The following is a 24,144-nucleotide window of genomic DNA, read 5'->3' as shown; positions in this document are numbered from 1 at the left end:
GGACTGGACCACGGTGCCGAGGAGACAGCGCGCGTCTCCTGCTGACGCACCAACAACCAGCCAAGCCAGACAAGACATCATCGCCCACATTAGAGCTCTAGAGGAGGCGGAGATCGATCATGCGGAGCGCTCCCCTGCGGAGCGGCCCTCTACACCGTGAGGAGGACATCGCACATGCGGCATGCTACTTGAGGTACTGTTCCCTCGCACTCCTCCAGCGGGCGGGGGATGGAAGAGTAATGGGGTGGGTTGATTGGACTCCTGATCCCCTTGTGCTGGGCCTGGGAGGGTGGGGGCTCCATACCTCCTAGTGTTTCCGGCCAGTCATGTCCCGCCAGAACTGTCTCCTGGGGAGTGACATCCCGATGGACATTCAAACCCGTGGGTGTAGAATGCCCTATTCTGGGGACAGTGTACTTTGGCCCTGTTGGCCACACCTTTACGATTTATGCCATCAGCCCTACCGGCTGCTGAAAGTTTGGTTTCTCCACTTGGCTTTCTTTCTCCTCTTCTTTCTCTCTTTTCTTCCTTCTTCTGTCTACTATGGGGGGCTAGGGGTGGTGGGTGGGGGGGTGGGCGGAGTTGGGGGGGGTGGGCCCTCTGAGTGGGGCATTTGGCCGGTGGGTGATCTGATGCGCGTAGCTTTGCTTATCTATCCCAGGGATCCCTACAATGGCGAGTGATGTGACCAGACCCCTTAAGATTTTATCACTCAATGTTAAGGGCCTTAATTCACCTAATAAGCGCCAGCAGATCTGGCACTATTTCCTGCGGCATGACCCGGACATCATTTTCATGCAGGAGACCCACCTTCTCCAGGCTGATACTGGGCGCATGGCGCATCCTAGATACCCCCTCCAATACTGGGCAGCAGCAGACACGAAAACGGCAGGGGTGGCAATTTTGTGCAAAGCTGGCATCAGGCGAGGTACTGACAAGCTCTTCCGGGGTGGTGATGGCCGTTTCCTCAGGGTTTCGGTCGAGGTGGGTTCTCGCCGTCTTACGCTGTGCAATGTGTATGCGCCCAACCTGGCACGGGATCGCTTCCTTCGAGATCTTCTGCGCGACCAAGTCCTCCGGGGTGGGCCCTCTATTGTTCTCGGGGGCGACTTTAACCTGGTGTGGTGCCCTACGATGGACCGGAGTGCGGGCTCCTTTCATGGAGCGGGGGCGATGTCTTTGGCACTTCGCAAACAGATAGGCGACTTGGGTCTATTTGACGCGTGGCGCTACTTCTCCCCGGAAAAAAGGGAATATTCTTTTTATTCTAGTGCTCACCGCTCTTATTCTCGCATTGATCATGTGTTCATATCTCACGATCTGCTTCGCGATGTGGTGGATGTTGAGATGTCAGACATATCCATCTCGGACCATGCGCATGTGGAGCTGCTTCTTAGGGATCCGCGGAGCGGCCCTCCTAGGGAACGGAAATGGCGCCTACCCCCGCACCTCCTCAGGGATGCAACGTCGGTTGACGACATCCGCATGGCCATTACCTCCTACTTTGAGTTCAACGATCTGCCGGAGACGTCGTTCCCAGTAGTGTGGGACGCCTTTAAGGCTACGATACGGGGCCATATCACATCCCTTGAGATTGCGAGGGCACGGGAGAAGAGGGCGGTAGAGGAAAGCTTGGTAACGGACCTGCGGGCGGCGGAGGCGCAGAATCAGGAGGAGTCCACGCTAAGGACGCGAAGACGCCTGGCCAATCTACGAGGTCAGTTGCGCATGCTACGAGCGAACAGGGCGGAGAACTCTCTCTTGGCTCTGAAGCGCTTGCACTTTGACGGAGGGGATATAGTGGGGAAACTCTTGGCGAGACGACTGAGGGTCAAGGCGGCCAGATCCCACATAGCGAACGTGATGCTTCCGTACGGGTCTCGGGCGACGGCGGTGGAGGCTAAAATGGAGGAGTTTCGGGACTATTACGCCTCCTTGTACGCGGCGGCTCCACCGGCCCCTGCCCAGTCGGAGGAGGTTCTGGAGCACTATGGCGGGACGCACTTGCATCCCAACGCGGCGGAGCGGTTGGAAAAGCCAATCTCGCTCGATGAGGTGACCGAGGCCATCAAAGATCTGAACTTGGGGAAGACGCCGGGCCCCGACGGCTTGCCGCTCTCCTTTTATCGCCTATTCCAGGGTCAACTGAGTCCTTATCTTCTCCGACTCTTTGCCTCCTTCGATAATGGCCAGGGTCCTTCCCCGGACATGGGGATGGCGGAAATAGCTCTAATTCCTAAGCCTGGGAAGGATCCAGTGCTCTGCTCGTCGTATCGCCCGATTGCGCTGCTCAATACCGATTTTAAAATATACACGAAGGTGCTGGCTAAAAGACTTGATCCCCACATGCCGGACCTTGTTGACCCTGATCAGGTGGGCTTCATCCGGGGCCGCCAAGGGGCCGATAATGTGCGGAGAATAGCACACTTGGTGGGGAAAGTGCACCACTGGCGCATTCCGGCGTGCCTCCGGTCGTTGGACGCTGAGAAAGCGTTTGATCGCGTGGACTGTGTGTTCCTCCAAGCGGTCCTTTGTAAGATGGGGCTCGGTCCAAAGATGACTGCCAGGACCATGGCACCTTATGTTGCGCCGCGGGCGCGGGTCAGGGTGAATGGGAGATTGACGGAACCGTTTGCCATTGGATGAGGGACGAGGCAGGGCTGCCCCCTCTCGCCCCTGCTGTTCGCCTTGGCGGTTGAGCCTTTGGCAGACTTGATCAGGCGAAATCCGGACATTCACGGCGTTAAGATGGGTGGACAAGTCCATAAGGTAGCGTTATACGCGGACGACCTCATCCTCACTCTCACGGTGCCCCGACAATCCTTACCGGCGCTCCATACAGTGCTCTGCTCCTTCGAGGGCGCCTCCGGCTTGAAAATTAATTACGAAAAGTCGTGGGTACTCAACCTTACGATCCCTCAGGCCGATATTCCTTTCCTAGAGCAGTTGTGCCCCTATCGATGGACGGATCAACATATTCTGTACCTCGGTCTCTCCCTGACTCCCTCCTTAGAGGGTTGGTCGGCACTCAACTGGGCGGAATGTCGCAAATCCGTCCTCAATGATCTGCAACGGTGGAAGCCTCTTATCCCCTCTTGGCTGGGTAGATTGAATGCAATCAAAATGTCTATATTGCCCAAAATACTCCACCTATTTCAATGCCTTCCTACGCCTATCCCTCTACCGAAGATTAGAGCCTTGCAAAAGGACTGTACTAAATTCATCTGGGGGGGCAAGAAGCCCCGCTTCTCTCAGGCACTCTTTATGGCTCTGCGAGATCGCGGAGGACTGGGATGCCCTAATCTGGTGGACTATTACTGGGCCGCCCACTTGCGGTTTGTGATTGAGTGGGGCATTAGGCGGAGTGAGAAGGGGTGGCTCCATCTGGATCGGGCGGTCACAGGTCGCACCATCTGGAACTTGGCTTGGATCCATAGGGCGGGACGGTCCCCTAGTGCTTATTTGGCGGCTCCCACGAAGACGGTTCTGAACATATGGGACAATGTGGCGGTACGGAGAGGCCTGACGACTTTCCCCTCGCCACACACCCCCATTGAGGACAACCCATGGTTTCCACCGGCCAACCGCACTACTGCCTTTCGCAGGTGGACGCAGGAGGACTGTAAAGTCCTTACAGATCTCTTTGACGGAGGCTCCTTTAAGTCTTTTGCCCATTGTCGAGACGAGTTCCGTCTTCCCCCGGAGGCCGAGCTGCAATTTCTCCAACTGCGTCATTGGGCCTTATCGGATGCGGTGTATCCGGGGGACACCCGGGCCTTCACCCCGTTTGAACGGCTGGCCCGTTCCGGCGCGGGCACGACGGGCCTCATCTCTAAGATCTATCGAATTTTACAACATCCACACACTCCCCCTGCTCACCCGTATCAGCGAAAATGGCAAGAGATGCTGGGCATTGATATCGATCAGACACAATGGGCTCGCCTCTGGAGGGATGTCCCTAAGATATACCGCAGCATGCCACAACAAGAGAACGCGTATAAGGTAATGACACAATGGTACTACACGCCACAGCGTCTGCACAGGATGTTCCCCTCTGTGCCGCCCGGTTGCTGGAGGTGCCATCATGTGCCTGGAGACTTCCTGCACATCTGGTGGACTTGCCCCGTGATCGCTATCTTTTGGAAAGAGGTGTTGAGCCACATACGGGGGGTGCTGGGATTTCCTCTGCCTGATGCTGCTAGTACAATGTTGCTGGGAATTAAACCTGCCGACTTGCTTGCCCTGACCCATAGTGACTGGACTATAGCGATGCAAATGTTGGGTGCCGCCAGACAACTTATTGCCCTGTATTGGAAGAAGGTGGAGGCTCCCCCCCTAGCTATATGGTTTGGCAGATTATGGCAGGTCATCACTATGGAGCTGCTCTCGGCTAGGCTGCAGTCCCGCACGACTCGCTTTGACGGCCTCTAGTGGCTTATCTTTGCAAGAGCGAATATGCTAGGAATATGCCCCCGGCACTGCGAGCGTTGCATTTAGTGGATGATGCGGTGATCCCCTTTACTCCTCGCAACCTGTGACACTGGAGTGGACCTTCTGAAGGGTGCTCCGCTGGCTGCTTCCCCCCCCCCCCGGGCTCTTTCGTCTTCGCTGCCCTGGCTGTCCCCCCTAATTCCCTCTTCTCTTCCTCTCTGCTCCCTCTAGTTTCTGTCTCTACTCTTTTTGCTGCCTTCTTATAGGCTTCTGGTTGAGTGTTGGGCCACTACGGTCCGTTGTTTGTTTCTGTTTGAATTATTTGTAACTGCTCACCTCTCGGGGTGGTGTATAAGGCGGGGTATCGCTGGGGCGTGGTGGACTGCGCTTACTGATCTCCCCATTGAGCGACTTGCTTGGGTTCTGGACTGACCTTGATGTGCACGACGACGAAAAGAACTGAACATACCAGGACACGCAGAATCTGCGCAACAAGTTATAAGACGCGGCCGGCCCCATGAGGGTTGTAGGCTTATCGCTGTGTCAATGTGACCCCTTTTTCTGTGCGTCTCGGAATGGGACTTAATAAAATAGATGTTGAAAAAAAAAACAAAAAAAAAAGAAATGTACAGGGCAATTTGTAGTTAATAGGGTGTGTATCTCCGCAGAAGTCCTTGCGACTTGCAGATCATACTTTTCTTTGGCCGAGGTCAATGGCAGTTTTTTGCAAAAGAATGGCTTTCATTCTGCTTAAAGAATCAATTCGTATAGAAGAGATGTTCAGTGAAGGCAATAACGGCGACTCCTGGTCTGTCTTGGTTTTAGGAAACAATACTTGCATACAACAAGTGACCCTGGCTGACACAGTTCCGAGATAGGGTAAACCTGGCAACATGCCACAGCAGCTGTGATCGTTCAACATAATGTAACTTCAATTAGAAAGTTGTCTAAAAATTGGATCAATCACCGCAGCTGGTGAACCTTGCAGGTGGCAGGATAAGTTGTTAGAGGAACCAATGCAGGCCCCGTGAAAATTAATACCCTGACAAAGGAGAGAACCGCTTAGTGCGTTTTCACAATTTTTACCACTAAGAAAAACCTCTCTTCTCCCACTCCAGCATTTGTGTGTGTATGGTAATTTCCAGGATGTCTTGATGTATTCTTTACCCAACCTTTCATTTTCGTTTTAAGCAACACTGAAAATGGAAAATTGTTCCGTGTATTATCCATTCAATGGCTGGCTTTTCAGTGACTGTAAATGGCAATCTTTCCAGTTTTTCAATACTCAGCACCGTATAGTCTGTTCCCCTCTGTGCCAATTTGATCTGTATATCAGTGAGATTAAATTCTGAAAACAGCGACGTAGTATTGATTAAACGCCAAGGCACATAACCTGAACAAAGGTTTTGCAACATCCAGCCTAATAGCATGATAGAACGTAATTGCGACTGACCATGTTGCAACATGACCAAGTCCTGTTCCATTATGTCTACAGCATAAGATACTATGCTGTCCAAAGAATATATCCTAAACGACAGTCGTTAACCCATTGTCAACTACAGAGTGTTTTTTCTCTAAATGAATACGATTAATTTCTCGTATTCTTTCTGCAGTCTCTGCTTGCGTAATCTTGAATGCTTCATTATACGTAGCATAGATACCGGCATATATAAAACATTTATGGCACGGTTTAGCAGGTCCTTGTAAGAAGTCCCTTAGATCAGCGCCATCTTTAGGTAAAGATAAGTGTTGTTTTACATCCTTTAGTGTAGATCTATGTAGCCACTCAAGGAACAGCTTCCCTACACTGTATGTTGTTACTATTCCTGGATGCTGTCTCTGAACATATCTTGGGTCTGGCCTACTGAATGTGAACCCTTGTGTCTAATTCAGGAATCTATCTTCACAGTTGTTTGTGTCTGTGGGCCAGATTAACCATTTGTTCCAATCAGGACCTGTTCCGTTGTGAAGCAAAATAGTATGTACATCGACCCCCCCCTCTGAAGTGTTGTCACTAAGCTGTGTAGGTACAGGTATGGACACAGTTATTTTAGGTCTTTGATCTTGGCTAACCCAAGACAAGATGTCTGTTGGACACTCTCTGACCAGTGCTACCGTGCCCAGCAGACGCCTTCGGTTGTTCCACTGAGAACACTAAGGTCCGGCCTTACTACAGGCTCACCACAGGTCCATACCGCCAACTTCCTTTTGGAATCGGACCGCTTAACCCCAGCATTAGGTTCCATTGAGAACACTAAGGAACGGCCCTTACAGTCTTACCACAGGCCGCTATTCCCTCCGGTTCGTATCGCTCCACCAGAGCACTAGGTTCTGAGCTCATGTGGACCACCACCGTTCCACATATCCTCAAATCTCTGGGCCAAGTACAAATTTAATACATGGTTAATCCACCTTGATCCTCACCCCAGTTGCGGTCTTCATTGCAGCCAACTGCTCTGTTACTCCCATCTAGCCTATTGACTCACGCTGCGCCACCTACCTGGCCTCTGTTACCCGTGGGATAAGTTCCCTGCTCTCTGCTTCCAGGCTTGCACTTTCAGGCAGTACATTGGTTGTCCTGATGATGATCCTTTATTCTTACAGGATCGAATCGCCGTCAACAGTAGATGTAGTTTAAACACCAGTTCCCCATTGTGTGACATAATTATGTTTTTACTACATGAGAAAAGCTAGGATATTAGGTTCCATATGTACTAGCTTCTCACAAAATAAATATTGCCTGATGAACCTTTTACCCCTTTTTGTCTGTCTAGCCCTGTTGTATGCTGTGGATACAGGACTGTGTCCCACTTCATAACTGTTGTGTTTGTTATTGCCTTGCATTATTTTCATTGATTAAATCCTAGGGACCGGCTGGACACCTTACTTATTATAGTGCATATTGTGGCCTATAATTATTCATTAGCTGTTACATTCTCCCTTGTCAAGGACCGTTGTTCTAAGATAATGTCTGTTGGACAGTGTCATTAAAAACATGATTTGCTCTTGGATGATGCAGGCTCTAAACAAGGCTTCTAATCCCTGCACTTCCCAGTCTTTTGTGCCCCAGACAGTTTTTGTCTCAATGTTGTCTTTCCAAAAGTCGAAACCGATAGAAGACAGCTGAGCATAAAAGGCAGCGGAATAAATTTGTTTGGTATTTGTCAGCATACGTTTCATTCCGGTCTTATTACATTTTTTAAAGTAGAATGATTCTGGATTTGGATTATTAAAACCTGAAAACTATGGAAATGTTCCCAAAATTTTTTTGAGCTACCCTTTGGTGGCGTTGGACAATGTTCCCATTAGTTATACATCAATACATTTCTAGGGTTTGCAGATTTGTGCAATAAATGATGACCATAGTGCTTATAACAATACATTTGTTCATAATCTGATGAAACTTCTAAATATTCATGATTTGTAAATACAGCAGACATTTCTAAGTCTGACATCATATTATTAACAATCTCTAAGTCCCAATCATCTGAAAAGGTACTAGATGAAACAGTCATTCAAGGAGATCTTGAGCTGGTGTGGAATCTTCAACAGCTCTGCCGGTCCAAAAATGTCAAACATTTCTGTCCCAAGCTATACCACCAGGTATAGGAATGGCTGTGATGTTCACTGATGACAAGTCTCTTTGTTCACGATGAGATGATTTGTGTGGCTTGAGTAGTAAGTTGATGTTCTTACTTGCTGTGTCCTTTTTTACATATCTTCCGTTTATCAGCATTCCCAAAGTTATTACCAGAGTTAACCAAATTAGAAGAAAAAGCACACCCAACACAATCCAAAGTTCAATCCATGGTGAAATCAGATAAATGTTTTCCAGGTGATGAAAAAGTCTGTTGCTTGTTCTTTAAAAGTTCTTTTCACTGGCGTAGTTTCAGGCTCACTGGGATCCTCAGAAAACGTATCAAAGTTAATGAAATAGCCAGAGGCAGTTCTGTCAATTGTAGGGATTGCATCATTTTTCGTTGAAATCGCAGGAACCTCACAATCACTTGTTACATTTGTGTATTCAGATGACACTGCATTATAGACAGGCGTTTCTTGACGAACTGTTATTTGGGTTTCAAGAGGTACAAGTTCCATAGCTTTATTGCATAGACCTTTTCGCAATGCAGATTCTTCAAAGGTGATGAGTCTCTCAGTTTGAACCTCTTGGATAGTAGCCAGATTAGGGTGTCTGCTACATTGGCGGAGTCCACTTGGCCTACTGCTTATGATCGGCCACATGGTGTGGTTTGACCAGGTCGATGGACACAAACCTGTTCTCCTTTTTACCAGCAAGGGGCGGCAGTAATACTGTTCTTGATCCGTGGATTGCTAGGACAGGTACTGTTGGTCTGTAAGAAGGCCCAAATTCCTTCTTGTCTGCGATTTTCTCTCCGACTAGATCCCCAAGCTTAGGAATCCAGACAGGCCTTGCTGGGACGGTCAGTTTTTCTTCAGTGGTTGTTGGCTTCAGGAACACGTTACTTTGTTTCGTTCTTATTTCATTTAAGTCCAGTAAAACAGCCAAACGGTCTTTGATATCAAAAGGCTTTTGGTGTACCACTGAAGTCTGACAATTGAGATCCGATATTAACATTCTGGTCCCAAAAAGGGCTTCATCTGGAGTGATACCCCCTAGAGAACTTCTTGAAGATTGTTAAGACTACGTTGGATACTTATTAGATGTTTGACCCACCCATCACCCGAGCCTAATACCCTAGCTGTTATAGATTGACTTATGTCCCTTTTTTTTCTCCACTACTGAATTTCCCTCAGGATGGAATGGACTAGATTACCACAATGCAACGCCCAATTTGGCCATGGCCTCCTTGTAAGCTCGAGAGCTAAACGCAGGACCATGGCCAGAATGTAGCGTCCCGACTGCGTATGTGCCAATAAAGACTTGCAAAACTTTTATAACAGTTCCAGTGTCAGCCGAGCGCTGAGGCCACATCCAAATGAAGCTTGTAATAATATTTGTGGGACCACATCGGTCCATAGGGACGTCTGAGTGTAGAAAGTCTAATGCTGTCTAACAATAGTGTCTGTACTGGGCTGGCTACACTGTAGTCAGGTATCTGGCAGCGTTCTCTGCTGCAATCTCTGTTGCAGTTATGGCTGTTGATTGCAAATGTGTGAATGTGAGCATTCATCCCTGGCCACCAGTACGTCTCCTTTATTTCTAGTTTAGACTTAGAGATCCCTTGATGTATCAGACCCTCTCCCAAATGTGCTTCGTGTATCAAAGCTACTCTACGTTTCCTGTTTGGAATTATCCTATCCCCCACTCCTGGGGATATTCTAAGGTAAGGAATCTATCACTAACGTGTCTCTTTCAGATAGTAAATGGCACCATATCACAGGTGTCACGGATAAGATGGAGGTCAAAACGAGCGCCCTCAGAGGTGGAAGTGAGAAGAGACTCTGCGGAGTCCCAAAGGACAGAAGTAGCCCGAGCCAAGACACACACTGTATTGAGTGAGCGAACAGCCACGCTAGTGGAGGCGAAGATATTACGACCCCACGACTCCAGCCATCTGGACTCCCGGGAGGGACGAAGCAGCAGCTGAGGCAAGGAAGGAAAGGCAGCCTTCAGAACAATCCCCATAACATCTGGATGAACAAGTAAGCAAACTGGATCGTTCAGGGCGGTGGCGGTGCATGATAGTACGAGCCAACGGAACACCCGGCGCTGGCCGCGCCCAGGTGCCCAGAAGGGCATCATAAAGAGAGGCTTCAAAAGACAGAAGCGGTACATTCCACGAACCGTGGCGGAGGACATCCAACACTGCTTCAACAGGCAGGGGGACTGAAGGGGGCTGCATACTCAGAATGCGGGCGGCCAAGGAAACAACCCTCATAAATGCCGCACCAGCACATAACAATACGCTTCAGAAAAATACAATAAGTCGCACAATTTTCAAAGGTGCCCTAGGGGCACGACAAACCATATACTAAGTAAATGGTATAAGTAGAACGAGAGAGGAAATGAAGCTGCCCAGAGGCTGTAGGATCGCCGGGACTACACTACCCTAACCTTAGGTAAGGGGCAGGAGGCCCATGGGACGCGTGGGCAGAGTGTGAACTCACACGCGAGATGCGGAACAAAGTCAATGGGCACAACAAATTACGAAAAAGGTAAGTAAAGACAGTTCCGACTAGTTACGACTAAAACGACAGGATACCTGGACACTAGGAGAGTCAATCTACCCTTGAGCACCGAAATGCTCTTATCTCACCCACGGGCTGCGGGTGCATAGGTGTGAAAGTGTGTCAGGTTTCCGCGTCTAAGTCAATGGAGCCTTGAAGAAAGATGCTGCAGGCGACCAGGAGGAAGATGTCTGGAGCGATCAAAGGGTGGATCGAGGAAGATGGAGACCTGAAAGCAGAGGGGACAGTGTTCAAAGTCACTACCCAGTGACCGGTGTGGAACCAGGAAGGAACCAGATGCTGTCGTCGCGATCAGGTGAAGAGTGGACGCTTGACTCTGCAGCCACGTGGACCAGGAGGTGTCTTTGACGACCAGGATGAAGGCACGAGCTGTCCCACGCAGGCTCTCGCTGTCGGCGGTGTCTGATCCGGATTCGGACTCAACAGGCCTTGGCAAAGGCAGCCCACGCGGTGAGTGAAGATGGCATCTGGTGCGGACTAGGAGGGTCCGGGGTGCTTCTCTTTTGGAAGGAAGCAAGGGCCAGTCTGGAGCAACCAGACCAGTGGTGTAGATTTCAAGGATCGTCGTCTAGGAGCCCACTAGCCAGCCGGCAAGTGACCAGACAACGCGTCGAGCAGCAATCGGGCAAAAGGGCCCCACGCAGATCTCGTGGATGCTGGGGGGCTGGTCTTCGGTGCAGGAGCTGCTCGGGGCTGGGGCTTCTCAATCCCTAAAGCACTTACTCGAGGGTGCCTCAGAAGTCGTGCTGGAAGCGAAGTGCAGTTTCTTCAAGATGGCCGGTCCCACGTGTCTCGTGGCACCCACGGATCTCAGCTGTGCTGCAGATGTGGGTAGAGGTCGGAGAGGTCTGGTAGTCCGTGTCTCGTCGGGCTCTGAGGTCTGGTTCCGGCAGGAAGGACGACAAAGTGAACCGCTAGGACGCTTGATGGTGCCTGCAGTTGCAGGGTGGTCACTCCTTGGCCACAAGGGAGATTTTCTTCAGTCTTCTGTGGAGCAGAACGTCGAAGTCCAGATTTTCTTCTTTGTAGTTTAATTCAGGATAATCTAGTTTGGAATGAGACCCGCTCCTAACTTTATTCTCCTAAAGGGGGCTGTACTGTGACTAGGTTCCTCCTATGGGTGGGACCAGGAAGGGGGTGGTTACACCCCCTATCCTTTGTCCGGTTTCGCGCCAGAGCTGGGGCCTGAGTGCCCCAGCAACTGGTTTGAACCGGGGTATGCACAGGGACACCTTGTGTGCCCCAGGCATGTCTCATTCTTTTCAGCCTGTCCTACCTCAATACACAAAATCCTGTCTGGGGTGGTGCTAGCACCTCCCAAGGCAGGAAACCCTTTGTCCAGGCCTCCGTTGCAGGAAGGACTCCCAGCAGCAGGAGGTTAGACTCGTGTCCGTGGTGGCAGCATCCATTTTGTGATGCTAAGGCTCGGGTTAACTTTAACCGGGGTTACAGTTACATACATGTCTTATCCCTCTAGAAGGGTGGAATGCTACCCCCGTCGCCAGAACTGGCGAGGGGGTAGTATTCCAAAGCGTATGACACCTTACACGACATGTTTTGATAATGTTATACCAAAGTTAGCAATAACCGCGAGGATTATAATGCACTTAAGAGTATATGGTATAGCGTTATCATGGAACAGCTAGAAGGACATGGTTCCGAAAGCTGCAGACGGGCTCAGCTCATGCTAGAGCACCATCTCACATAATTCCAAGCACTCTGCCTCTCAGGATTGATAAGGCCTGCCATAGGAGTGACTTATAGGAATCTATGTGTCCATTTTGGGGTTAGATATAGGTATACTATATCTACAGCAAAGGGTGATTACACCACCTTGCCCCAGCTGTGTTACCAGCCAGTTGTGTCTGTTTAGATGGCCAGCCAGGGGTGGCATAATACATGCTGCAGCCCCAGGCAGGCCTTGGGTACACTTATGCCCTGGGTACCTATGGTACACTGTACAAGGACTTATAAGAGTGACCCAGTACCAATTGGCACCTAAAGTACATGTGTGTCCATTTAGAGAGAGAACAGCGACGCTGTGGGTCTGATTAGCAGGCCCACAGCCAGGGAAAGTCGTAAACCAGTGAAGCAAAAAGCAAAAATCTGGGGTGACCATAGGATTGCAGACCCTACTCTCCTACAGTCACTACAACCACTGGAGATCCTTTTAAAACCAACTGGGAGATGGCAAACGTTTTCCGGAAGGTGAGATTGCACTTTTTCTTTATAAATAAGAATGAAGTTGGGGAACCAATTGATACTAACACAGGGTTAAGAGAAAAGTCGACTTTCTATCCACCGACTTATTTAGTACCATCTAAAGTTCTCACATTTGAAAAGGCTGTGAGTAATGACATTTCTCTTATCCTCGACAAAAAAACAGAGGACATTCTCGAATCTGTCCAACAAGGAGCAGGCAGCATTGCGCGGCCTGATGACAGATTCACGGATTACTATTAAACCTGCCGATAAGGGCGGTGCAATAGTCCTTTTAGACTCGTAGACTTATCGAGACGAATGTCTGAGACAAATGGGAATGAGAAATGCCTATCGCCCTCTGAAGGAAGACCCTACTGACAGAATCAAGCATAACATCTCTATTATGGTCGAGGAGGCTTTGAGTGAGGGTGGGATGACTACTAATGAGGCTATCTTTTTACAGACAAAACATCCTGTAATGCCTTATTTTTATGTGCTCCCAAAAATCCATAAACCCACTAGACCACCAGTGGGGGCGTTCTATTATCTCTGGAATTGGTTCACTTCTTGAACCTTTGTCTACTTTTGTAGATTTCTTTCTGAGTCCGATGGTGAGAGACATGCCAACCTTTCTTCAGGACACAAAAGACGTCCTAAGATTGTTACCCGAAATGGAGTACAACTTTGACACAGATTTACTGGTCTCATTTGATGTGGAATCGTTGTACACCTCAATTCCACAAGATGGGACATTGGATGCAGTCAATGAGTTGTTGACACAACGGGATCTCAACTCTATAACGCCCATCCATTTCATTATGGCGTGTGCCCAAATCGCGATGAAAGAAAAATTCTTCAGATTTGAAGACATCTACCTCCAAACATCTGGTACGAGCATGGGAAGCATTTTTGCTCCCAGCCTGGCGAATCTTTATGTTCATGGCTTTGAACAGGAGCACGTGCGTAATGAAAACAACCATCACCGAGATTCTATACGTCTGTGGAGGCGTTATATTGACGACATCTTGGTCATTTGGCGAGGAGACATCACCAGTGTCAACGAGTTCTTGATCTGGCTCAACAGTCGGAACAATTTTCTTAAAATTACTGTTGAGGTTGACAAACATAGGTTGTCCTTTTTGGACCTTCTGATTGTTGCCTCGCCAAATGGCCTTGAAACTGAGCTATATACCAAACCTATGGCCAGAAACTCGCTGTTGAGCTACAAAAGTCATCACCTGGCGGCTTTGAAAGAAAATCTACCGTATGGACAATTCCTGCGGATCCGCAGGAATTATTCAACTAAAGAAAGCTACCGCAAACATTTTGAGACATTGTCATCTCACCTAGTAGAAAGACTATCCTGGCAAAGTGGTACGACGCGCAGCAAAGCGCGCGGGTAACAACAACCGTGACAGTCTCTTTGAACTCAAAACCGAAAAAGAGAAAACATCTAGACTAACGTTTGTCAATACCTTCAGTACTGTGTCGAATGAAATAAAGAAAACAGTTCACCGACACTGGAAGATACTGAACGTTGGGGGTGAATCATTACCAGAACCATTGTCCGCCTTCAAAAGGAATAGCAATTTGCGTGACAAACTTGTCCACACTAGACCACGGAGCCTAATATCAAAACCTCAGGACACCATATGTGGATTGCCTGCTCTACAGGGACATTTTCCCTGTGGCACATGTAAAGTCTGTCCATTGACTAAGAAGTCTAAGACGGTGGACATTGGCACGGATCGACCTTGGGTACAAAGAGCATGCACCAACTGAAATAGTGAAAAAGTGGTCTACTTGATTTGTTGTCCCTGCAAAATGAATTATGTAGGGATGACCTCACGGAAAATTAAGTTGCGCATATTGGAGCATATGAGCACTGTGAGGTGCAAAAAACAAGCTACACCCCTTACATCACACTATCTTGAAAAAAATCATCGACCAGAGGATATGGTCTGCACTATATTGGAACAACCATTTATTCCACAACACATCACTGACATATCAAAATTTCTCTTATTGAGGGAACAGCGATGGGTTTTCAGATTAAAGAGCGATATTGAGGGACTGAACGATTCTATCCCCTGGTCTTCTCTGTGATGGGGCTAAAAGGTACTAGTCAGCTGTCTGTAGAACTCTACACCTAGTGGGTTTGTTTATGTCGACACCCTGACATTATGTTTGGTCCATTGATTGTATTAATCACTGTGTCATTTTACATCTTCACTATTGTGGTTATACAGCCTAAATATGTCTAACCAACATGTGACAAATATTTAATCTCAGGTTCAGAATATTCGTCAGGTATTAACTATGCCTGCTTTGGTGCCCTTTTAAAATACTCTTGACAACATGAACGTTATTTAACACATCGTGAAAGTTATTCTTTGTGTACAGTCTTGGAACTACTATCCCTGTGAGCAGAGTTTTTTTTCTGTGGTTTCTTTGGCCACAAGTGTTCTCTTGCCGGGAGCTCTCGAGCGCGAATCGGAGCATTTTTTGCATTAAACTACGGCTCCCATTAGGTAGAGGCTGCTTTGTAGTTCCTCGGCAGGACCTCGCGTGATCACACGATATGCCGCGCATAATCGCGCGAACAACGAGATGACACCATTTCACAACAATGTCCCTTTATATATGGAAGTGGACACTCCGTCGGTACCCTCCCGACGGCTTGGAAGACCGCCTGAGGTACCGACGGTTAGGTAAGAGCGCGCTTTCTTCACGTTTCGGCGCCAGGCTGGTCTGGTTATCACTCAGCCGATGCTTGATCGCCTTAGAATACTCCCAGCTTGGGACTTGATCTTCAAATGCATATCTCAAGTTCCTTTTGTAGCTTGATCACTATTGCTTTTTGCTGTGTATTTTGTAGGCTACATTGGGTCAAGCAATGGGTTGTTTATGCTGAACATCCTTCAAGGGCATTACACAGTCTATGGGGAATTTTTGTTTCATTATGTTGCCCAATTAAGATTACTAGTTACAGAGAGAGGATATCTGTAGAATTGTGTGCTACTTCTCGTTTTTTCCCCTGTACCAGGCTCATTGACAATCTGTAGGTGAGCTCAAGCAATGGGTGGTTTATTTCAAACATCCTTTAAGGGCATTACAAAGTCTCTGGGGCACTTGTGTTTCTTTGTGTTGTCCTATTATGATTACCTGTTACAGAGAAAGGATATCTGTATGATTGTGTACCACTCCTTGATATTTCCCCTGTACCAGGCACTTTGACAATCTGTAGGTGCCGATATTATTCCACTGTATTTAGTGGATTGCTATATATGATAGGAGAGAGTGAGTTTGAACAGTGAGGGCTTTACTGTTATTACGGACATCAGGTGTAGGTCATAATGTTTAGGATTAACAATTCACCACATATATTTTGGTTTTGGTGTTTTTGTTTCCTTTCTAGAGCGGTGCCTCCTTTGTCCTGAGCTGTTGCCAGGTGGGGTGAGGTTTTTTGCCCATACTCTTGAGGTAAGGCTCGATGGGATATGTAGCCAATTTTGAAGGCTAGTCTGTCTGATGGCGAGTTACGCCACATAGATGTTACTGAAGACAATTAGGAATATGCTACTTACCAGTATGCATCTGTTCTTGGCATGTAGGGCTGCTGACATTTATATCTGTGCATAGATCTCCGCCTAGTGTTGGGTCCGGATGATTGCACATTGTTGTCCTGGAAGAGTCTTCGAAGTATCACGAGATATGTGGCTCCTCCCCTGGACTACAGTGCGCATGGGCATCCTCTCCATCCTCAGATTGTTTTTCGCCATTGTGGCAGAGATGGAGTATGATACAGTGAGTGATGACCATGCCTGAGAATAATTCTGAGTGCTACAGCTGCGACAGGCACCGGGGAGGAGGGCGGGCGATATAAATGTCAGCAGCCCTACATGCCAAGAACAGATGCATACTGGTAAGTAGCATATTCCGTTCGAGGCATGTGGGCTGCTGAATTTATATCTGTGCATAGAATAAATAGCAGTATCCTCCTTAGAGGCGGTTGCCCGTGCCAGCTGCAGCAGTCTGAAAAAGAGTTCTGAGAACAGCCTGACCTACAGCAGCTTGCTGTTTGGAGTGTACATCCACGCAGTAATGTTTGGTGAATGTGTGTATGGTGGTCCATGTGGCTGCTCTACATATATCCTCTAGAGGAATGTTACCTAGGAAAGCCATGGATGCCCCTAACTTGCGTGTGGAATGCGCTCTTGGGGGAACTGTTAATGTGCGTTTAGCCTTTTGATAACAGATCTGTATGCACTTAACAATCCATCTGGCTATACCTGATTTCGAAATTGGGTTGCCTTTGTGATGTGGAGAGAAGCCAACAAACAGTTGCTTAGTTTTCCTGAAATCTTTAGTCCTATCTATGTAATACAGGAGAGCTCTCTTAACATCCAGTGTGTGCAGTGCTCTGTCTGCCACTGAATCAGGATTTGGGAAGAATACTGGTAGTTCAATTGTTTGGTTAATGTGGAACTGAGACACCACCTTAGGCATAAATTTAGGGTTGGTACGCAGCACTACCCTATTAGCATGAATCTGAATGAAAGGCTCCTGAATAGTGAGGGCTTGCAGCTCACTAACCCTTCTGAGCGATGTGATCGCTACTAGAAAAGCGACTTTCCATGTCAGAAATTGTATTTCACAAGAGTGAAGAGGTTCAAATGGTGGACCCATCAGTCTTGTGAGAACTATGTTTAGATTCCAGAATGGCGAAGGTTGGTGTCTTGGAGGAATTACCCTTTTGAGTCCCTCCATAAAAGCTTTAATGGCAGGCACCTTGAAAAGGGAAAGGTGCTGTCTGTTCTGAAGATAAGCTGCCATTGCAGCTAAATGTATCCTGATGGAACTATAGGCCAGATTGCATCTGTATAGGTGCAATAAATAACATATGATGTTTTGCGTTGACGCATCTAGTGGATTTATGTTATTATTGGAACAATAAATGACAAAACGCTTCCATTTTGCCGCATAGCACGCCCTGGTTGGAGGCCGCCTAGCCTCCTTGATGTCCATACAGTCATGTGGCAGGTTCAGGTAGCCAAACTCTATGACCTCAGGAGCCATATCGCAAGGCTCAACTGTTGCGGATCTGGGTGCTGAATGTCTCCATGGCTCTGAGTGAGGAGACTGGGCGTGAGTCGCAGTCGCTGGTGGGGCACCACTGAGAGTTCTAGGAACGTGGTGGACCATGAATGCCTCGCCCACGTTGGAGCAACTAGGATGAGTGTCATGGAGTGCTGCCGCAGTTTGCGCGCCACCAGCGGTATGAGCGGTGCTGGAGGAAAAGCGTACGCAAATCTGTTTGACCAGTTAATCCATATCGCATTGGCCAGAGACTGCGGGTGTGGGAACCTGGCGGCGAAGGTTTGGCATTTTGCGTTTTCTTGTGTGGCGAATAGGTCCATCTCTGGATGACCCCACTGCTGGAAATACGGTTGTAGCACTGAGGGATGTATCTCCCACTCGTGCATTTGATGGCTGTGCCTGCTGAGCAGGTCCGCCATCTGGTTGTCCTTGCCTGGGAGGTGTTCCGCCATGAGGAACATGTTCCTTTGAATGGCCTACTTCCACATGCTCTGTGCTAGGTGTGAGAATTGTGGAGAGTGTGTCCCTCCCTGCTTCTGGATGTAATACATTGCAGTCATGTTGTCTGTCTGGATCAGCACGACTTTGTTACACAAATGCAATTTGAACGACTTCATTACCATGAATATTGCCCTTAGTTCCAGGAGGTTGATGTGCATTTTTTGCTGCTGCGTCGTCCATAGGCCCTGCACTGTGTAATGGAGAACATGCGCTCCCCAGCCCTGGAGAGATGCGTCCGTTGTCCGCACTATCTGTGGTACAGGCTCTTGGAACGGTTGTCCCCTGCAAAGGTTTTGTGTGTTCCACCAATGCAGAGAGTTGAATGCACGACCGGTCACCAACACTAGGTCTTTTAGTTGTCCCTGAGCCTGGTTCCACTGTTGCGCCAAGCACTCCTGAAGCGGACGCATGTGCAGCCTCGCGTGTGGGACTATAAAGATGCAGGAGGCCATCATGCCTATCAGCTGCATAAACACTTGTGCTGGGAGTGAGTGTTGGGGCCTGAATTTTTGAAGCAACATTTGCATGCTGTTGACTCGCGCTGAGTTTGGCCGTGCTGTTGCTGTCAGAGAGTTTATTCCTGCGCCTAAGTACTGTTGTACATGTGCGGGTTGAAGATGAGATTTCTGGTAATTTAGTGAAAATCCGAGACTGCGTAGGAGGTGAATTGTGCGGGACAAGTGGCTGGCACATTGCTGGGCCGACTTCGCCTGGATAAGCCAGTCGTCCAGATAAGGCTAGACATGGATGTGTTGTCTCCGAAGGTGCGCAGCTACTGTTGCTAAGCACTTGGTAAACACTCTGGGGGCTGTAGTGACCCCGAAAGGCAGTACCTTGAACTGGTAATGCTGGTTGTTTATGGTGAACCTGAGATAGTTCCTGTGACTGGGGTGGACGGGAATGTGGAAATATGCATCCTTCAGGTCTAGTGTTGCCAAGAAATCCCCGACTGAGCAATGGTAGAACTTGCTGCAACGTGAGCATGTGAAAATGTTCTGACAGGATGTATTGGTTCATGGGTCTGAGGTCTAGAATGGGCCCGAGAGACCAGTCCTTTTTTGGGATTAAGAAGTACAGAGAGTACACCCCTGAACCCTGTTGTTCTAAAAGCACGAGTTCTATGGCCCCTTTTTGCAGCATGGAGATGACTTCTTGCTGCAATAAGTGCATGTGCTCTGCGGACATAGGACGGTGCCTTGGGGGTATATTGGGGGAGTGGAGGTTAGTTCTAGACAATATCCGTATTGTATAATCTGTCTCACCCACCTGTCTGTGGTAATGCCTTCCCAGACTGGCAGGAACTGCTGCAGTCTTCCCCCGACCGGTGTTATATGGTCCGGGGGCAGTGACAAGACGTCACTGTTTATTGGTGGCGGAGGATCTGGCATTATTATTTCCCCGTCCTCTGCCTTTGGTGCTGTTCCAACGGTATCCACCCCTATTGCTCTTGTTATAGGTGGTGTGTGTGCCTCCTTTATTGTATTGGGCTTGCTGAGATGCTTGTCCCCTAGAAGCTCCCCTGTTACCGGAGCGACGAAAGGAATCGCCCCTGAACTGTTGTGACTGTAGAGCTCCCATGGACTTGGCAGTTTCAGTGTCTTTTTTAATTTTTTCTAGGGTCGTGTTTACATCAGGCCCAAATAGAAAGTCAGGGTTAACTGACTGATTAAGAAGTTGTTTGGATTTCCGACTTGAAACCAGATATGCGGAGCCAAGCATGCCTTCTGAGCATCACACTAGTGTTGATGGCCCTAGCTGCCGTGTCAGCTGCATCTAACGCACATTTAATGGATGCGTTTGAGATTAGCTTCCCCTCCTGAATCAGCATTTCTGCTCCCTCCTTATAAGCATCAGGCAGGTGTTGCAGTAGCTGCTCAAACGTGTCGTAATGAGCCCCATCATATCTGGCTAATAGGGCCTGTGTATTTGAGCTTCTCCAAATATTAGCTGCTTGAGCTGCTACACGTTTGCCAGAAGCTTCCAGGATCTTGGATTCTTTGTCCGGAGGAGGAGCATCACCACTTGTCTGAGAGTTTGCTCTCTTACGAGCATTAGCCACCACCAAGGAGTCCAACGGGAGCTGGCCTTTGATATACGTAGGGTCCACAGGCGCAGGCCGGTACTTCCTTTCAATCCTGGGGTTCACAACCCTTGCTTTTGTTGGTTCTTTAAAAATGTCACCAGCGTGCTTGAGTACACCTTTAAGCATAGGCAACGTCTTCACAGATCTTTCTGAAGTGGGGAAGGTATCAAACAGAAAGTCTTCCTCTACTGGGTCAGCGTGCATATCCACATCATGGTTAAGGGCTGTCCTCTCAATCAATGCGTTAAACGCAGCAGTATCCTCAGTAGGTGATGTTTTGACCGCATAGGACTGAGTGTCAGGTGTGGTGTGTGGCTCATTAGGGTCAACTGGGTCAGCCCATGGTTGGGACACCTCTTTATCCGTGTCAATAGGATAATTAAACTGTCCTTCATTGTACCCTTCCTGTACATCCTCAGTGGCATGTGTGGGAGAATAGGTACATTCCTGTCCATAGGACTGTAGAGGTTCAAAAAGAGCAGGTGAGGTGGCCGAGTCCCTCTTCTTTTTGAGTGGTATTTTGTATGACTCCATAGGATTTTGTGGAATGATTTTCCTTTTATAAATCGTGAGTCTTCCTGAATCTGAGTCGATGAATAGTTTCGACTGATTATCATAGGATGGCGCCTGGAACAGAACGTCCTCCTCCATGGGCCGAGTGTTTGAGGCTATCGGCAGTGATTTGGATGTGCTGGTGCCCTTTTGGAGCCGAACCGCCTTAGGTCGTGCGGTCGGGGGCAGTCCGTACTTTATCGGCGCCGTAAGCATTGAAGACGAGCTGACCTGCTTCGAGGGAGGCGTTGTTTTCGATCCCACCGACTTCGACTGTTCAGCATGTTGTTCATGGCCATGCGTCGACTCGAGCTGTTGGTGCGCAGCAGGTACGCTCCTGTTCTTCGACTTGACTTGTTCTTTTGGGTCGATTTTGGATTTTGACTCGAAGGCCTTGACCATTAGTGGCTTCCGAAGCTTCGGATCGAGGGTCTTTTGAGTCGTGAGTCCTTTGGTAGCATCGCCATCTGTGGACCCGGGCGTCGACGACGTGAGCGTGACGTGCTTGACTTTAGAGACGGGCGTACTCGCTCCGATCTTCGGATCGACACCCCCTTGCGACCCTGAGGGGTCGATGACACTTTTTGACTTGATCGGGTCTGAAGTCGCCGAGCCGATGACTGTTTTCACCAATTTCGGTTTCGGTTTAGTGTCTTTCGGTTTTTCCACTGATTGTGGTGGACCGACCGATGGCTCTTTGGAAATGCTCTTAGCCGGGCCTGGGAGCGGGGCTATAGAACGTGGATGAAGATCTTGGCTAAGGCCTTCTGGCAATGCCTCGACCTGAGCCTTGGAAGGTACAGAGTCCTTATTGGGCCCGCTACTGCGGTTGGGCCTTGCTCATCGCTTGAGTCGTCGCCGACGGCTCCGATGGCTTGTGCGTCGTCTCCTACCTCGACGATGTCTTCATCATGGACGTAGAGTTCCTCTTCGTCCTCATCATAGTTCGAGTTCTGCTCCGACGCGGGATCCGACTGTTGTACAGGATCCTCTTCTTCTACACCCTCTTCGTCGTCGGCTTCGAAGATGGTCTTTGGGTCGGGCGCTGACTCCCGTGCCGACTGTCTCGCGGCGCGTCGAAGCCGAAGAGTCTTCTTCGACCGGAATCGAGCACAGGCCATGCAGCTGGCCTCGTCGTGGTCCGGTGATAGACATTTATTGCACACCGGGTGCACATCGATGTGAGGGTATTTGGAGTTGCAAACGGGACATCGTTTGAACGTTCCATCGTCGATCACGGATGGGGCCTTTGGTGTCGAAAAGCAAGCGGCCTTCGATGTCCGGCTCGAAGAGCTGGAACAAGTACGAGGCACCGAACGAAAGACAATACCGACGCCCGAAGGCCTTTTGGCCTTGTGAAAAAGTTTTTTATATATTCCGAACGTGAGTCAAGAAAGTACATCCGAACCCAATGGCGGAAAAAAGGATGGAGAGGATGCCCATGCGCACTGTAGTCCAGGGGAGGAGCCACATATCTCGTGATACTTCGAAGACTCTTCCAGGACAACAAGGTGCAATCATCCGGACCCAACACTAGGTGGCGATCTATGCACAGATATGAATTCAGCAGCCCACATGCCTCGAACCTAGTTTTTCTTCCTATTTAAGGAAGCCGCATTCAGTGACCATAAGCCTTATTGTTTAAGAAAGCATGCCTTTTGACCCCATGACCTTACACAGGTGGCATGCTGGTGCACTACAACATATTTTAGACTCAGTGGTTGTCAGATTAGTTTGGGAGTATAGATCAGTGGTAAGGTGTTTGTGAGGTCACTAGCAAGTTACAAGGCAAACACTGTAACTGATGATGTTGACCACTGGTGTATCAGAGCAACAATACTGTTACACTCACTGAATGGCAGAGGACTCCATAGTATCACTTGACCCCTTTAGAGCACAGGGGTCAAGAAATCAACTTTTAGTTCAAGAGGTAGCTCTAATAACTAGACGATGCAACAACCATGTCCCTGGCAGTCATGGGATTCATTTCCCTTCACTGTTTCTGTGAGAAGACCTCTCCATGGCAATTTAACAGCACAATGTTTATATAAAGTGGCAACATACTCCACAGTAGATGTGCTCATCATAACAAAACATGATCTTAAGATTAGTAATAACGTAACTTGCATTTTAGGACATGCAGAAAACATTTAAATCTTACTGTTTGCCAGAAGCCCTTTGCAAAATTTATGGAAAGATGGAATGGAGAACAAAGGAGCATAGGTTTCAGACTTCTTCATGAGAATTGCTACTTCCAAAGCCCACGTCATCAAAAGTTTCCTAAAAAAAGATTTTACAAAATGTAGTCATTTTAAACAAAAACAAATCTATATAGCAATAAAATGCCTTAGCTTTTTTTTGTTGAAACATACATTTAGATTTTTTTAGACATTAATTCAATTCAGCCTGATACACAATCTTTCAAATATTAAACATATCAATAGGAAATCGCTGGAAAAAGAAAAGACTAATTAAAAGTTAAGAGCTGAAAAGGCATAAAAAAAGCGAAACGTGTTATTTCTTACATCCATTTACATTTATAGTTGCAAAAAAATCTAAAAATCTCTGAAATGTCACGAAATATGGTTAGGTCAACTTCCCACAACTTTCACATCAGTTTTGAACCACTCTAGAAACTGCAAACACTCTTTAAAAATGTTAAACCCCAGGGACAGGTGTGTGGGTTCCCTTATGGGTAGAGACAGGGGATACCCACATTGCCCTCTTACAAGTCCATCATTTCTATTTCTTTAAAACGTGGAGGACAGAGTCTTGATGCATAATTAAACAACAAAAGAATATTTTATGGCAACCACCCAGGAATAAAGGAGACCCAACACCAGTAGGCACCACTAAGCAGCTACAGAATATAGTGCAGAGCCTTTTCAGAAATGGCAGAGACCCAACCAGTGGAAAGGGTCCAGTAGGGAGGTTCTGACCTTCTTAATTTTCTGGGTCCTAACAGCCCAAACATGGCAGATGCTACTTTAAGAACAAGTTACTTACCTAATTTACTTATCTTTGGTGGAACTATCGAACCACAGATTCCTCACCATGTAAATAATTCCTAGGCATCAGACTGCACCAGGAAACCAGGGTAGTTC

General features: G+C 48.2%; 1 protein-coding gene across 1 annotated transcript in view; it reads right to left on the bottom strand.

The window, feature by feature from the left end:
- Positions 1-24,144, bottom strand: part of SMG1 (SMG1 nonsense mediated mRNA decay associated PI3K related kinase) — a 1,634,890-nt gene that overhangs the window by 1,238,573 nt on the left and 372,173 nt on the right. Inside the window, exon 16 of the mRNA XM_078665250.1 lies at positions 23,202-23,320. Within this exon, the coding sequence (XP_078521376.1) occupies positions 23,202-23,320 (119 nt within the window). The remainder of the gene's footprint in view (positions 1-23,201; positions 23,321-24,144) is intronic.

The sequence above is a fragment of the Lissotriton helveticus genome, chromosome 10 (assembly GCF_964261635.1).
Source record: "Lissotriton helveticus chromosome 10, aLisHel1.1, whole genome shotgun sequence".
In the NCBI taxonomy this organism is placed as follows: Eukaryota; Metazoa; Chordata; class Amphibia; order Caudata; family Salamandridae; genus Lissotriton; species Lissotriton helveticus.
The sequence above is the reverse complement of the archived record's forward strand: the minus strand, read 5'-3'. Positions and strand labels throughout refer to the sequence as shown.